This window comes from Gymnoscopelus braueri, assembly GCF_963280865.1.
Source record: "Gymnoscopelus braueri genome assembly, chromosome: 6".
Taxonomy (NCBI): domain Eukaryota; kingdom Metazoa; phylum Chordata; class Actinopteri; order Myctophiformes; family Myctophidae; genus Gymnoscopelus; species Gymnoscopelus braueri.
The window spans coordinates 25264360-25277679 of NC_137607.1; the positions used below are offsets into that span (position 1 = coordinate 25264360).

General features: G+C 42.0%; 1 protein-coding gene across 1 annotated transcript; it reads left to right on the forward strand.

Annotated features, from left to right (window-relative positions):
- The first annotated feature begins 917 nt into the window (after positions 1-917).
- On the forward strand, positions 918-12242 carry pgm1 (phosphoglucomutase 1). Its single transcript, XM_080431696.1, has 11 exons — positions 918-1302; positions 3429-3591; positions 4258-4401; positions 4829-4954; positions 5761-5951; positions 6431-6585; positions 6701-6816; positions 7651-7786; positions 8834-9017; positions 9522-9656; positions 11688-12242. The coding sequence occupies exons 1-11, from the start codon at positions 1057-1059 to the stop codon at positions 11775-11777; spliced, it is 1686 nt and encodes a 561-aa protein (XP_080287822.1). The 5' UTR covers positions 918-1056; the 3' UTR covers positions 11778-12242.
- The last annotated feature ends 1078 nt before the right edge of the window (positions 12243-13320 follow it).

The following is a 13320-nucleotide window of genomic DNA, read 5'->3' on the forward strand; positions in this document are numbered from 1 at the left end:
CCAGGTGAGATATCTGACCCAACTGGCCGTGTTCTCTAACCCAGTGGTTCTCAAAGTGGGGTCCAGGGTTCCTTGATGGAGTTCCAAATTAGTGGACCATTTGTACACTCTTAATAACACTCATATAAATCAGAGTTATGGGGGTCCTTGAAATTAAAAAGTTTGAGACCACTGCTCTAACCAATAACCTACCATCTACCGTTCCTATAAGTATTATTGCTAACTGGGCTGACCCAAAGTAAACTAATTTAGGTGATAACAATGTGATAACGTTTTTCAAGTCAATCCACTCCCAAGTGTATTTGTTTCAGTGTACGTACGTACCCTTTTAGCCATGGATCACACGACGGTCATCTGTCACGACCGTCATGGATGAACTTCAACATACTATTTGCACGTTCTCCATTTACGGCCCATACATCTACTTAAACGTATAGATTTCAAATATAAAGGGCTTATATCATGGCCACGGATGTTACAATTCTGTTCGGGCCCCCGGAAGTACCCGTATGTTCCGCATTGTTCAATAAAAAGCGTTTTAATCTGATCGGTGGCCATTTTCTCAGTTTTTTTCGCCATATGCTTTCAACCACGCGACCCCATCGGTTGGAAGGTGTATTGCACTCTGATAAATTATAACTCTATGAGAAAATGGCCACCAATCAGATTACAATGCTTTTTATTGAGCAATACAGAAGATACGGGTACTTATGTGGGCCCGAACAGAATTTTAACATCCGTAGCCATGGGGTAGGCACTTTATATTTTAAATCTGAACGTTTGTAGACTGACGGGCCGTAAATGGAAAAAATGAAAACACCAGGTTGAAGTTCATCCATGTTGAAGTGTACGTGCCCTTTAAGAGAAGGGGGCGGGTCGGCGTGAAGTGTCCATGGGTTGTGTAGTACGTGTGGTGACTGTGGTCCCTGCTGTGCGTTGCATTCACCTCCACCGAACCAGGATCACACGGTGCCGGGCGGCCAGCACAACAACAAGTACCGAGCTGCGGATCACACGGGCCGGGTTTAGGGTCAGGACAACTACCGGGGGGACAAAATGGTGAAAGTGACAGTCGTGCAGACCAAGCCGTACGCGGACCAAAAGCCTGGCACCAGCGGCCTGAGGAAGCGGGTGACGGTGTTCCAGCAGAACCCGCACTACGCGGAGAACTTCATCCAGAGCGTGCTCTCCGTGGTGGAGCCCGCCGAGCGGCAGGCCGCCACGGTGGTGGTGGGAGGAGACGGACGCTTCTTCATGAAGGAGGCCATTCAGCTCATCATCCAGATCGCTGCTGGCAACGGGGTCAGTAGTGAAGGAGACTCACTGTACTGTACTAGTCCTGAAACATGACTGTCGTATCATCGTGGAGAAAGTGTAAAACACCAGGTTGAAGTTCATCCATCACTGTGTCTGTCACGATATGACAGTCATGTATATCAGGGCTAACTCTCATCATGTCCTCGACTCCTTTCAAACACAGCCTTTGCGCTAACAAGCTAACGTTAAGCTAGCTGTCAACATTGATTGATTTATTGATTGAATACTTTATTAATAGTTTGCCCAAAAAAAAAGCACAGAGGTACAGATTTATACAAAAGAATGCTAAAAGGAGAACCCCTAAAAGCCTATGGCTTATTTCCATTGGGGTCCTGTATTAACACTTGTATAACACAAGTTAATAGTGACAACATTAATTGATGCACAGCATGGCTATGGTATAACTTTGGGGCAATGTTGCCCTAAGGGTTACAGTCTCCCATTGCTAGAAATAAAGTTACTTTACAGTATTCTCCCTCGCTGACCTTTAGCTTGGTCATAATCACATTTAGTTAAACATGGGTTACATTCTGTACACTGATTTAGATGCCTTACATGACTACAGTGCATGGTTTTCCTGCAACAAAACAGGTTTTTGTGACATGCAGAGCTTGTGAATATTAATCTGATAGGTGTGGTTGAGGTTCCCAAACTGTCCCTCATACCAGATGTCCACTATGATCTTTTAGTGAACTGCACAGAGGTCAGTTTGCATGTAAAACGGTGGGCTACCTTTGACATTTCACGCGCCGACCCTTGCAGAGCCAGAGACTAGACACCACTAGCTTAAATGTAAGAAGCTTGTTCTTCATTTCAAAACAGTTTTCCGTTTCAAAACGGTTCCCTTTTTTCAACTCAATTTCACAGAAGAAACTGCATTTCGCAGTTAATGTGGTGCCTTGCCTTGTTGTAACATGGGGGTGATGTGATGTTTCATAATAATGATGATGCTGCCTCTGTGCATTTGGTGGCTGAATGGTGGGCGTGACGTGCAGCAACGTGCAGCCAGTCACGTTGCCCTGCATACTGTGGTCTTACACTGTTGCAGAGAATAGATGGGAACTGCATGTTCAAATAGAGGGGAACTGCTTTTAAAAAAATATATATATATTCATATAAAATATGTTGTACCTATATTGTCCATAGATTACTGAGCTGTTTCCCCGCACCGCAATTTCTCCACTAAATGCTTGACATTAGGAAAATGGGTTGTAGACGGAACTTGAACCCCAGTCATTGACCCCAGTCTCAGACGGCCACTGCAGTGCATACTCATATGTAAGCAGTGAGCACAGAGAGAGACAAACAGTACTAGACACAGAGCGAAAATGCTCACTGTAGCTCAATCTAGTGTGATCATTTTACAAAGGGGACACATTTTATTAAAGTTACTAGATGGGGCACCTGCCTGCTCAGGAATGATGCAAGTTGGAAATGCATTCCCCACCCGGTTATGTAATGTCCGTTGTACCCGTGTCACAGTACCCATTGTACCCTTCTGTCTGTCTGTCTGTCTGTCTGTCTGTCTGTCTGTCTGTCTGTGTCCCATTTCTTGGTCAACACTTTGATTTCTCTGGAAATGCACTATATAAAAAAGATAAGTGTAATAAATCTATTCTTTTTTTTTATATAAACAAATAAAATAAAATGTGGAGACTCTATTCATTGTACTGCTACTACTACACTAGAAACAGGATAACATTGCGACAGTGTCAGTCATACAGTACCACAACAATATGGCACTACAGTGAATTGAAACAATATATTACACAACAAACATGTGCTTTTTGACATCATACCATGCAGCGTTAGTGTCATATCATACAGTTACGGTTTTAGTGAGGTCATGGGCGCCACATCCACACTTATGTTAAATAATAAATAAAAATCCACAATAGAATAAAAACAGCATCCATGTTTGTGGTTTAATGACCTAGCAACCGCTTCATTTGTGCTGCCAGTAATGACATTGTTATTAAAAGCCTGTTTTATAGCATATTTTATACAAAAATTATATCTATATCCGCCGTTCAGACTAAAACCGCATACAAAATCATAATGGCTATATATTTGCATTAACTAATTGCACTCTTGTCTGTCCTTTCATGCAGATTGGCCATCTGGTGATTGGTCAGAATGGAATCATGTCCACCCCAGCAGTTTCCTGTGTGATCCGCAAAATCAAGGCAGTGGGAGGCATCATTCTCACAGCCAGCCACAACCCAGGTGGACCTAATGGAGACTTTGGCATCAAATACAATATCGCCAGTGGAGGTGAGTGCTCTGGTCAAGGATGTAACACTAAAACAGACGGATAAGGATGGTTGGTGCATGTCAGCACCCATAATGACATACATACTCACACTTACATACTCGTGATTATAACTAAAAGTGAAAGTTCATAACTTGGTTTTAAGATTTAAAGTTTTATTTGTGTTTGGGGCTTACTCTCCATCATGTATCGTATCGATGCATATTTTGTATTAGCTGCAGCAAACACTGGGCAGCAGTTGAATAGACATAAGGAGAGGCAGATGGAGACAGAGTTATCTCTCTTATTCTTTGAGGCACATTGCCACATTGGTGTTGATTCTGATTCTGTACATTCTATTTCTAAGCATAAATACCCATAACCGATGAGGTCTTGACGATGGTACACTGCTCAGAATGTTAAGCCCAGTCCACACCAATGATTCGCGACACAACAAGTTGCAACTGCAACCACTTGCAACAGAATCTCGAAACTACAACCTGCAACAGGGCAATTCAGACCGTTGCATCTTGCTGCAAGTTGCAAGTTTGTGTGTGTGTGTGTGTGTGTGTGTGTGTACACATACGTAAAATGCAGGATTGAGTTGTAAAGTGTATGAGATGTATGTTACATTAGCTGCATGTGAAAACTAGGCCATTTCTGACACTGCTCTTTACCTTTGATCCCAGGACCTGCCCCAGAAGGCATTACAAACAAAATCTTTGAGGTCAGCAAAAGTCTGCAGGAATATCACATCTGTCCTGACCTGAAAGTGGACATATCCAAGATAGGCAAACAGACCTTTGAAGTGGACACATTCAAGCCTTTCACAGGTACAGTGACATGTAAGGGTGAAGGCACACCCCTGAACCCACAAAGAAGTGTTTAACATTTTATGAGCCCATACAGGAAATATATTCGTTTTTTAGTTTACTTAAATTTTCCCCCCAACATTTTTTAAATAACAAACACACTGTGGGCTGTCACACAATGTTGACCTTTTGTGTAAGCAATGAAGCATGGTTCACCTTAAAATGTGCAAGGTGAGTGGCATCAGGATGGGGAAATAAATGACAGTAACCAAGTAAATGCTCTGTGAGCGGAGAAGAAAAACAATGTTCCATCTTTCTAATCATTAAAGGGATTAGAGAATGAATGAAGGAATCCACATTGGCAAGTGTATACAATTAGTTTTTAACCGTACTGTTACTGTACCTCTTGGTCTAAAAATTTGTCTGTTTCATCTTTGTCTCATGACAGTGGAGATCGTGGACTCTGTGGAAGACTATGCTGAGATGCTGAGGGAAATCTTTGACTTTGCTGCACTGAAGGAGCTTCTGTCCGGAGCCAATCACATTAATGTCCGCCTGGACGCTATGCACGGAGGTAGGGAAACACACAAATGCCACTCCTTGAAGGCGCATTGTCTGATATACTGATGAACAATGGGAATTGTACAGTTGTGTGTCAAAACAAGCCAGCTCTCTCCCAGCCCTTCACATGAGCTACACAGATTACGGAAACAACATAGACAGTACATGCTCATATTTCAGTTAGGAAACCTTCACACATTGCATAATAGTTTCAGTCCTTGTGACTATCAAACAGGTCTATTAAAATGCTTTTAATAACTGCTTTTGAAAGACTGGTTGCGGTGAGCAAACATTATAATGGCTCCCAGTAGTATTGTGGGTTGTGTTGTGGAATCCTGGAAGTTGCAGAGCAACGAAAGAAAGCCTTCCCAAGTCACTGAAATTTAAAGTAGTCTGAATTACTTTTAATGGGCTTTTTATGCCTGTATTTTAACGAACACTTCCAAAAAGGAAAGGATTCTGAATAAGCCTACAGGCTTCCTTCCTTTTCTTGCACATTATCTATGCTTCTTATTTTTGATATATACTGTTTTTATACATTGAGCTAATAAACTAAACTAATTAGCTGCAGGAAATTTGTTGAAATTGTGAGACCACCATAAAAAAAGATTATTGTTCTGAATTGAATTCAGGACAATACAGACACTGCAAAATTTACTTTCTAATCTGCCCTCTGGTTGGCTCTCCATTGTGGTATATGTCATAATTTATTCAACACCTCCGTTCCGATCCAGAGTTCAGCTCCCAAATCCACATGGCTGCGAGCATTGCAGTGCAAAGTGTCATTTTTAATAACGATCTCTCAATCTTTTTGCTTAGTGGTTGGTCCCTATGTGAAGAAGATTGTCTGTGAAGAGCTGGGTTCTCCTGCTAACTCAGCCGTCAACTGTGTCCCCCAGGAGGACTTTGGGGGCCACCACCCTGACCCCAACCTGACCTACGCTGCTGACCTGGTCAACGCCATGAAAGGGGGAGAGTATGACCTTGGAGCTGCCTTCGATGGCGACGGCGTAGGTTCTCACTTCTCTATAAGGCAGTTTTATGGTGTCTCTGCTGTAGCAGACCGAACACAGTAGAGCCCGACCGATGCCAGATTTTTGGGTCCGATCACGATTTGAACTTGAGTCTTGGAACTACCGATTACTGATGTTTTGATAGATATTTTGTCAAAAAGTGCAATAATTGAGAAAAGGTTGGATTTAATTTTGATTCTAATTGAGAGCATTTCATTTATACAAAACATTAATAAAAAATAAACGCAAATAATCAATGTTTTGAAAATGCTGTTTTGCCTATAATGGGATGCCAGGTTGAAAGATACAACAAAAAAAAATCAATTGGGACACATCGGCTGCATAAGTGATGTTGTCAAAAAAGTCAATTAATGGCCGATATCTCGGTCTGGCTCTAGAACACAGTGGAGTGTGACAGGTCATGAACTGGGCTCAGAGTGACTTATGATGTCGGCTGTACTTTCTTCTCATCCCAGGATCGTAACATGGTGCTCGGGAAGCATGGCTTCTTTGTCAACCCTTCAGACTCTGTGGCCGTCATCGCAGCCAACATCACCAGCATCCCTTACTTCCAGAAGACTGGTGTCAGAGGACTGGCCCGCAGTATGCCCACCAGCGGAGCCCTGGACAAGTAAAACACACTACATTTAATCCAATGTTTCTGAAATGACAAGTTTGGTGGGAGGTCCGCTCAGTCTATCACATAAAACCGATGTAGTGTGTGTGTGTGTGTGTGTCTGCTATAGTGTGGCTAAAGCCCTGAAGATGCAGCTGTTTGAGACTCCCACTGGCTGGAAGTTCTTTGGGAATCTGATGGATGCTGGCAAACTGTCCCTGTGTGGAGAGGAGAGCTTTGGAACTGGTGAGTGAGTGAAAGTGTAGGAACAAAATGCTACACTCTAGAACAAACTAGAAGTTTATTAACTAAAAAAAAGTTAAGTTACATTTTATAGCCCAAGTTTCCATATGCCGATAGTCTTGACGGTGTTTTGTAAAGTTTGAAAGCAGAACTCTTTGTGCTCTTTGGTGTTTTATAAATATCCTGATCACATTCATTTCCAAGATATTCTAACACTTGACATGATTGCTGGACTCATAGGTAGAGCTGTCACGATTGTGTCATTTTACAAATAATTGCGATTAACGATTTAAGTGTTTTTGGTGTTGAACACAACATAATATGAATACAAATGAAATTTCTGTTTGGCTTTTAGGCTTTGAAGTTGCACAGGGCAGATATGACGCATAATAACCACCTAATTATACAAAGAAATGACTGACATGAAAAACATGAATAGTGGAAATAGACGATCTACAAGCTCACACCACATCGCATCGCGATGCGTTGTGAGCTTGTAGATTGTAGATTTCCTGCAGAAGAGCTATTTACTTTTTGAATTTTTTGGGGTAAAAAAAAATCATTTTTCAACATGGAAACAATTATAATGATTGTGCAAAAATAATTGCCATTAGACAATTATCGATTATGTATTAACTGAGACAGGCCTGTTCATAGGGAGGGAGGTTAGAACTTGCACTTCATTCCAGGTTGTGGTGAGGCTTGCTCTCATACGTCTGTAGTAAATACAAACCACCTTCCTCTCCCCTCTATCTCTCTCTCTCCCCCACACACTCTCTCTCTCTCTCTTCCTTTCCCCACACTCTCTCGTCTTGCCCTCTCCTCTCTGTGTACCAGGCTCTGATCACATCCGTGAGAAGGACGGCCTGTGGGCGGTGCTTGCCTGGATGTCAATCTTGGCCACCAGGAAGCAGAGCGTGGAGGAAATTATGAAAGACCACTGGCAGAAGTTTGGCAGGAATTTCTTCACCAGGTCAGCAGAGTACCGCATAACGGTGTCTGTTGAAACAATTCAGAACCACCGGTTTTGTAATGGGAAACCAATGGTTCTCAATTGGTTTCGCAGTTGGACCCAAATAATTACCTCCTGGAACCCGGATAATATAATATCCCTCCATTAAAGTTAATCTTTGTAAATAAATTGACGTCTTTCCGGCCACTCATATGTGCATATGTCATTCACACTCACCCGTTAACACACCTGTTAGAACTTCTCACCACCAGACTGTTGGAAAAATTATAGGTTTGGTTTAGGGTTCTGGAAGGTCCTTGTTTCACAAGAATGTGTGTATTTTTCTTTTCTTTTCTTTTTTCCCCGTTAATGAGACTGGGTCCCAAGACTAGATGTGTGTGAACCGCTGTTATGCTGACACAGGCTTTTGGGTTATTACTAGGGCTAATAGCTATCACTGATTAAATGATGGAGTATTGGTACCATCTAGTGGCAGGTTATAGAACTGCAACCTGTTAAAAGATTGAATGGGTATGTCTTTTAAAGCCCCGTTTCAGAATTATTTGTATAGGGATGTCAGTTACTGTTATGATCTATTCAATTGTTTCAGTCCTGTCTGGATTGGCCATGTCAGTAATATTGACCTCACATCACAGTTCTAGCCAGTAGCCACATACCTGCTCGTGCTCAGTTAACTTGCGGATGCTCTGGTATTGTATATATATCTTAATAATTTGAGACATTGCAGACTGTTTACAATCAGATTTGTCTCTTGCGTGCTGAAAAAACTGCTTCTGAGTTCTGGCCACTGCTGCACAAACATGGGCTATGATGGCCAGGTTATGTTTTGTACAATGAAAGGATTATCCGCACTCTCTTCAGTAGTTTCTTATGTTCTTTAACTTCTTAGAAAAGGTTATGTTTTGGTCAGGGTCCTATAGATCTTTTTAGATCTTACTAATTTCCATCTCTGTTCGTCCAAACTAGATATGATTTAAAAAGGATAAACTAACTTGACTAACATGATATGGTATCTGCTATAAAGTGCAACTTCCCATCCCTCACCAGGTATGATTATGAGGAAGTGGAATCAGATGCTGCCAACAAGATGATCAAAGATCTTCAGACTCTCATGTTCGACCCAGCCTTTGTGGGAAAGAAGTTGTCTTCAGGTGACAAAACCTACGAGGTGGCCATTTCTGACGACTTTGCCTACACAGACCCTGTGGACGGAAGTGTCTCCAAAAACCAGGTGAGAGCCAGCATAGCCACAGCCAGGGGAGTGTTATGTAATACTCTTTTTAACCACATGAACTCTCCCTTTTCTGGTTATGTCATAATAGGCAAACATTAGGCGAAAATAGCAGATCTACAAGGTCATATTGTGTCACGTTGCTACGTGTTTTGGGCTCATAGGACCCCGGTCAACAAATTGTATTGGGTTTAAATGGTTAATTCTCTTCTAAAGCTGTTCATTTCACGTTTACAAAAGCTGTTACCTTCACAAAAAAACAACCGTGCAGTAAGTCATTTGAATTGATGTACCAAATTGAAACATTTTCTCCTCGTAATTTTGGAATATTATACGTTTTATTTTGTGGCTGAATGACCAAGACTTACAGTATATGATATCTTTGTTTTAAATTACATACAGTGAATAACCATGCATCACTTCCTCCACATAATTATTCCTAGATTATTTCCCTCTGCATTCATATACATTTCTTCTCTCTCACTCTCTCTCTATCTTTCTCAGGGCTTGAGAATCATCTTCTCTGACGGCTCAAGGATTATTTTCCGCCTCAGTGGGACAGGCAGTGCTGGGGCAACCATCAGGCTCTACATTGACAGCTATGAGAAGGACCCCCAGAAGATCTACCAGGATCCTCAGGTCAGAGCCAGGAGGACTGAATTCAGCCAATTCAATGATGTCATTGCACTGAACAAATTGAAGTTAAAGTTCATTAAATCTTTTGGTTGTTGACTCTCTCAAGACTAGACTTAAGGCCATGGCATTCAGATACGATTTATTTCATTGGTCAATCCGTTTTTTTTTTACTCATCCGAAGAAATGTACAAATCAAACTGGTTTGATGTTTTTTAAATGACGTGCTGCCACTAGGTAGGCAAGAGGTCATAGAGACTCTGTGACTCAAAGTTATCCAGCCAGTAGGACACTATGGAAAGCACTACACAGCGTAGATTAATCTAGAATGTTCATCTGTTCTTCGCCAGTGCTTCAAATGTAGCATATAAGTGCAATAAATGTTTCAGAATAGGGCTGGGCGATATGGGCAAAATTTTATATTATTATAATCATAATGATTTTTCTTTTTACCAAATATCTCGACATCGATATTGTGACGATATCCTATTGTGAAGATAATAGACATATATATATATATGTATTCACAGTTCACAGCGCATCACATTGCGACACGTTCTGAGCTTGCAGATCAGCTATTTTTGAAGTATAAAATAGGGCTGACGTCATTAGAACCAGGAAAAGACAACACTTGTGCCAGATCATGATATTACGATATCCAAAATCCTGGGCGAGTCTCATATCACAATATTATAATGCTGATATATTGTCCAGCTCTAATTCAGAATCACTGACATTTGTTTGCTCAGTGCCAAGAGCCGTACGCTGCACAGATTCACCACAAGGACAAACTGTACCAATGTGGGCATAAGGCTGATACTGACCACATGGAATTCAACCAATGGATATTAGAGTCAAATAAAAACATAGTGGAGACTATAAGAGCTCCAAGATACTTTATAGAAATGTTACCCGATTTAGGAAAAGGTCTTGAGTAGCAGTTGGATTATGACTGGAGCTGACTTCTGCGTTTGAGGGGCACAGCAGGGGAGCTGTTTTACTTGTCACGTTTACTCTGTGAGCTGAGGAATTCCGCCTCCGCTCCTCTCCAAGTTTTCCTCTCGCTGTCAAAGAGAATGGGCCTCAAAAGGCTTCAGTCGGGCTGGAAGGACCCCTGAACTCTGGGCCAACTAGCTTGTTTTGGGTGCAGCGTTCCAAACACGAGTTCCAGAACCCCTACAGTATTTGAAGAGTGGAGAAGATGGAGCCGCTTGGCTTGCGATTTGACTTATGGTCGGTTATCAGAGCCAGGATGAAGTGGGGGAAAAACAGCCTCAGGGAAAAATAAGATTAAGAGCTCCAACTTGACACTTCATAAAGTTCTTTTGACTGATGTAGAGAGGGAAGTGAATTGAGTGCAAGAAAGAGAGAATGGAGTGGAGGAAAAAAGAACGATGATGAGGTTCTGCCCAGGCACTATTTACTTTGCTTCATCCTCTCCAGTGCTCCCAAAGCTTCCATGACCAGATAAGTGAAAGTGTTGCTTCAGAATCTTAAGAGATGAATGGGAAATGGACCAGTGAGTCAGTTGGCTGACTCCAGCTAGATTAGATTTACAGACACGGGAGGGATCGTGCATATTTTTTATTTATTCTTTTTACATGTGAGAGGGGCCAGATTGAGTGGTGAAAGGCTTCTTTTCATTTTCAAGTTCTCATTTTTATTTATTTATTTTACCTCAAGTGTATGCTGCTCAATTCAGGTTCATTACGGCACAGTGCACGTGTAACATGGTACATACAAAGAGCCCCTTGGTATGAACTCATTCCTCAGGTTGAAATACTCACATTTCATACGTAGTAAAGAATCCTTTCTGGAGGTACTGTAGATATTCAAAAAACACCATATAATTGTTATGTGGTGTGACTGCATTGCCAGAACAGTAACACAATGACAATAACTTAGAACAGCTAAGGTGAATAGTGTTTCTGTGATGCCAGGAAATGATATAGTCACATGTGGCTCCAGTTTGTTGGAGGCGAGGAAGCAGAGACCTTGTAACTTAAATGGAATTCTGTGTTTCATCTCTGTGCACAGGTGATGCTTGCTCCCCTGGTAGACATCGCTCTGAAGACCTCTCAGCTCCAAGAAAAGACTGGACGCACAGGCCCCACTGTGATCACATGATTTCCTCCACCACCCTCCCAACACACACACAAACACACACACCAACAGGATACCTCCATCCACTGCTGTTGTGAAGTTGCCCTTGAGTTCTCCAACCCCTGTGCCAACCACACCTGGGCAAAATAATACCCTAAATGCATTTTTTTTATGTGAGAAAATATGTGATAAGCACTTGATTTTTATCTAACAATGAGTGTCATGTATCTGTGTCAGTGTGAGCATATTTGTCTTCATCTGTTATCTGTTATTTACCACTAAGTGGTGGAATTGATAAACTGACCGTTTGTCAGCAAATGGGGGAAACTTCACCCCACTCTCCTCCGTCCCATGTGTCCTTTACTGACCTGGTGCCTTCCCCCCCAAAAGCACCACATACTGTAACCTCAGAACCTGTACCATTAAGCCACATCCCAAGCCTTGAGAACTAACACTTAAACCACAAATAAAACAAACCACAGAAGAAAATACATTGTCATTGTCTGTGATCTTTGTGGTGCATCTGGTTATACATCATGTTAATGACAAGCAATAAAATGTGTGTGTGTGTGTGTGTGTGTGTGTGTGTGTGTGTGTGTGCGCACACACACACACACACGGCACGGCACTCACAAATGCAGAGAAGTATGTGGAGGGATTGTTCAAACCATCGATATTCTCAGCAGACAAAAGCGAGCATTGGCAAGAGAGCACAAAACACGAAATAAAGAGTGAGCGGGGAGATATTAATGATGGGGCCCTGCAGCTGGGAAACGTGTAGATAAAAACAGCCGATCCACCAGCAACAAACATGCTGTACTGCTGTAGCTACAGACTTATCCAAACTCATCAGGAAGACCAAGTGTCTCCAACAAGATAATGCCTCTCTGAAGACATTCTTGAGGTTCACATCGAAGGATAAACTGATTAATTCTCGTCCTCCCGCTTTGGAGAATGTGAGAAAAAATACGCCTGTGTAATGAGATAGCCAACATTATCCTGATTAATGATAAGACTTCTTAAACTTTGAGCTGGGATTGGAGTCCCAAAGGCTGCATCTCTGGCCAAGCGTATAAGAGCTGAAACAGATTTTGGGAAGTGGTTGGAAATGCAGTCATTCAGGTGGAGAACAACGGGAACTGAAGAATGCAAAGTGGAGGAGAAACTTGTAGCTGCTTTTCTGATCGCTCACTGCCAGTGGATTTATGTCAATGTTCTTTTTCTCCTCAACTCACAACTCCCATCTCTCTGGACCTAAATTGCCTACAATTTAGTTAATGGGAGTGAGTGAGGGTGGAAAATCAGGTGCACCCACGCATAGGGAATGCTCAATCCTGGACACGGAAAGGAAAATTGCCCTGAATCACAGATGGGACATTTTCCACCAATTTCTGTCACGTATGTCGTTCATGCTGTCCATGCCAACACGATCATTTCTAAATGTTAGAGCTATCATCCCAGAACACAAGCAGCTTAACCTAAACCAGGAAACTAACTTTTCTTACTGACTCCTTGTTCACGTAAGCCCTATCTTATACTGCACTTTGTAACCATGTGTTTCAAAAAG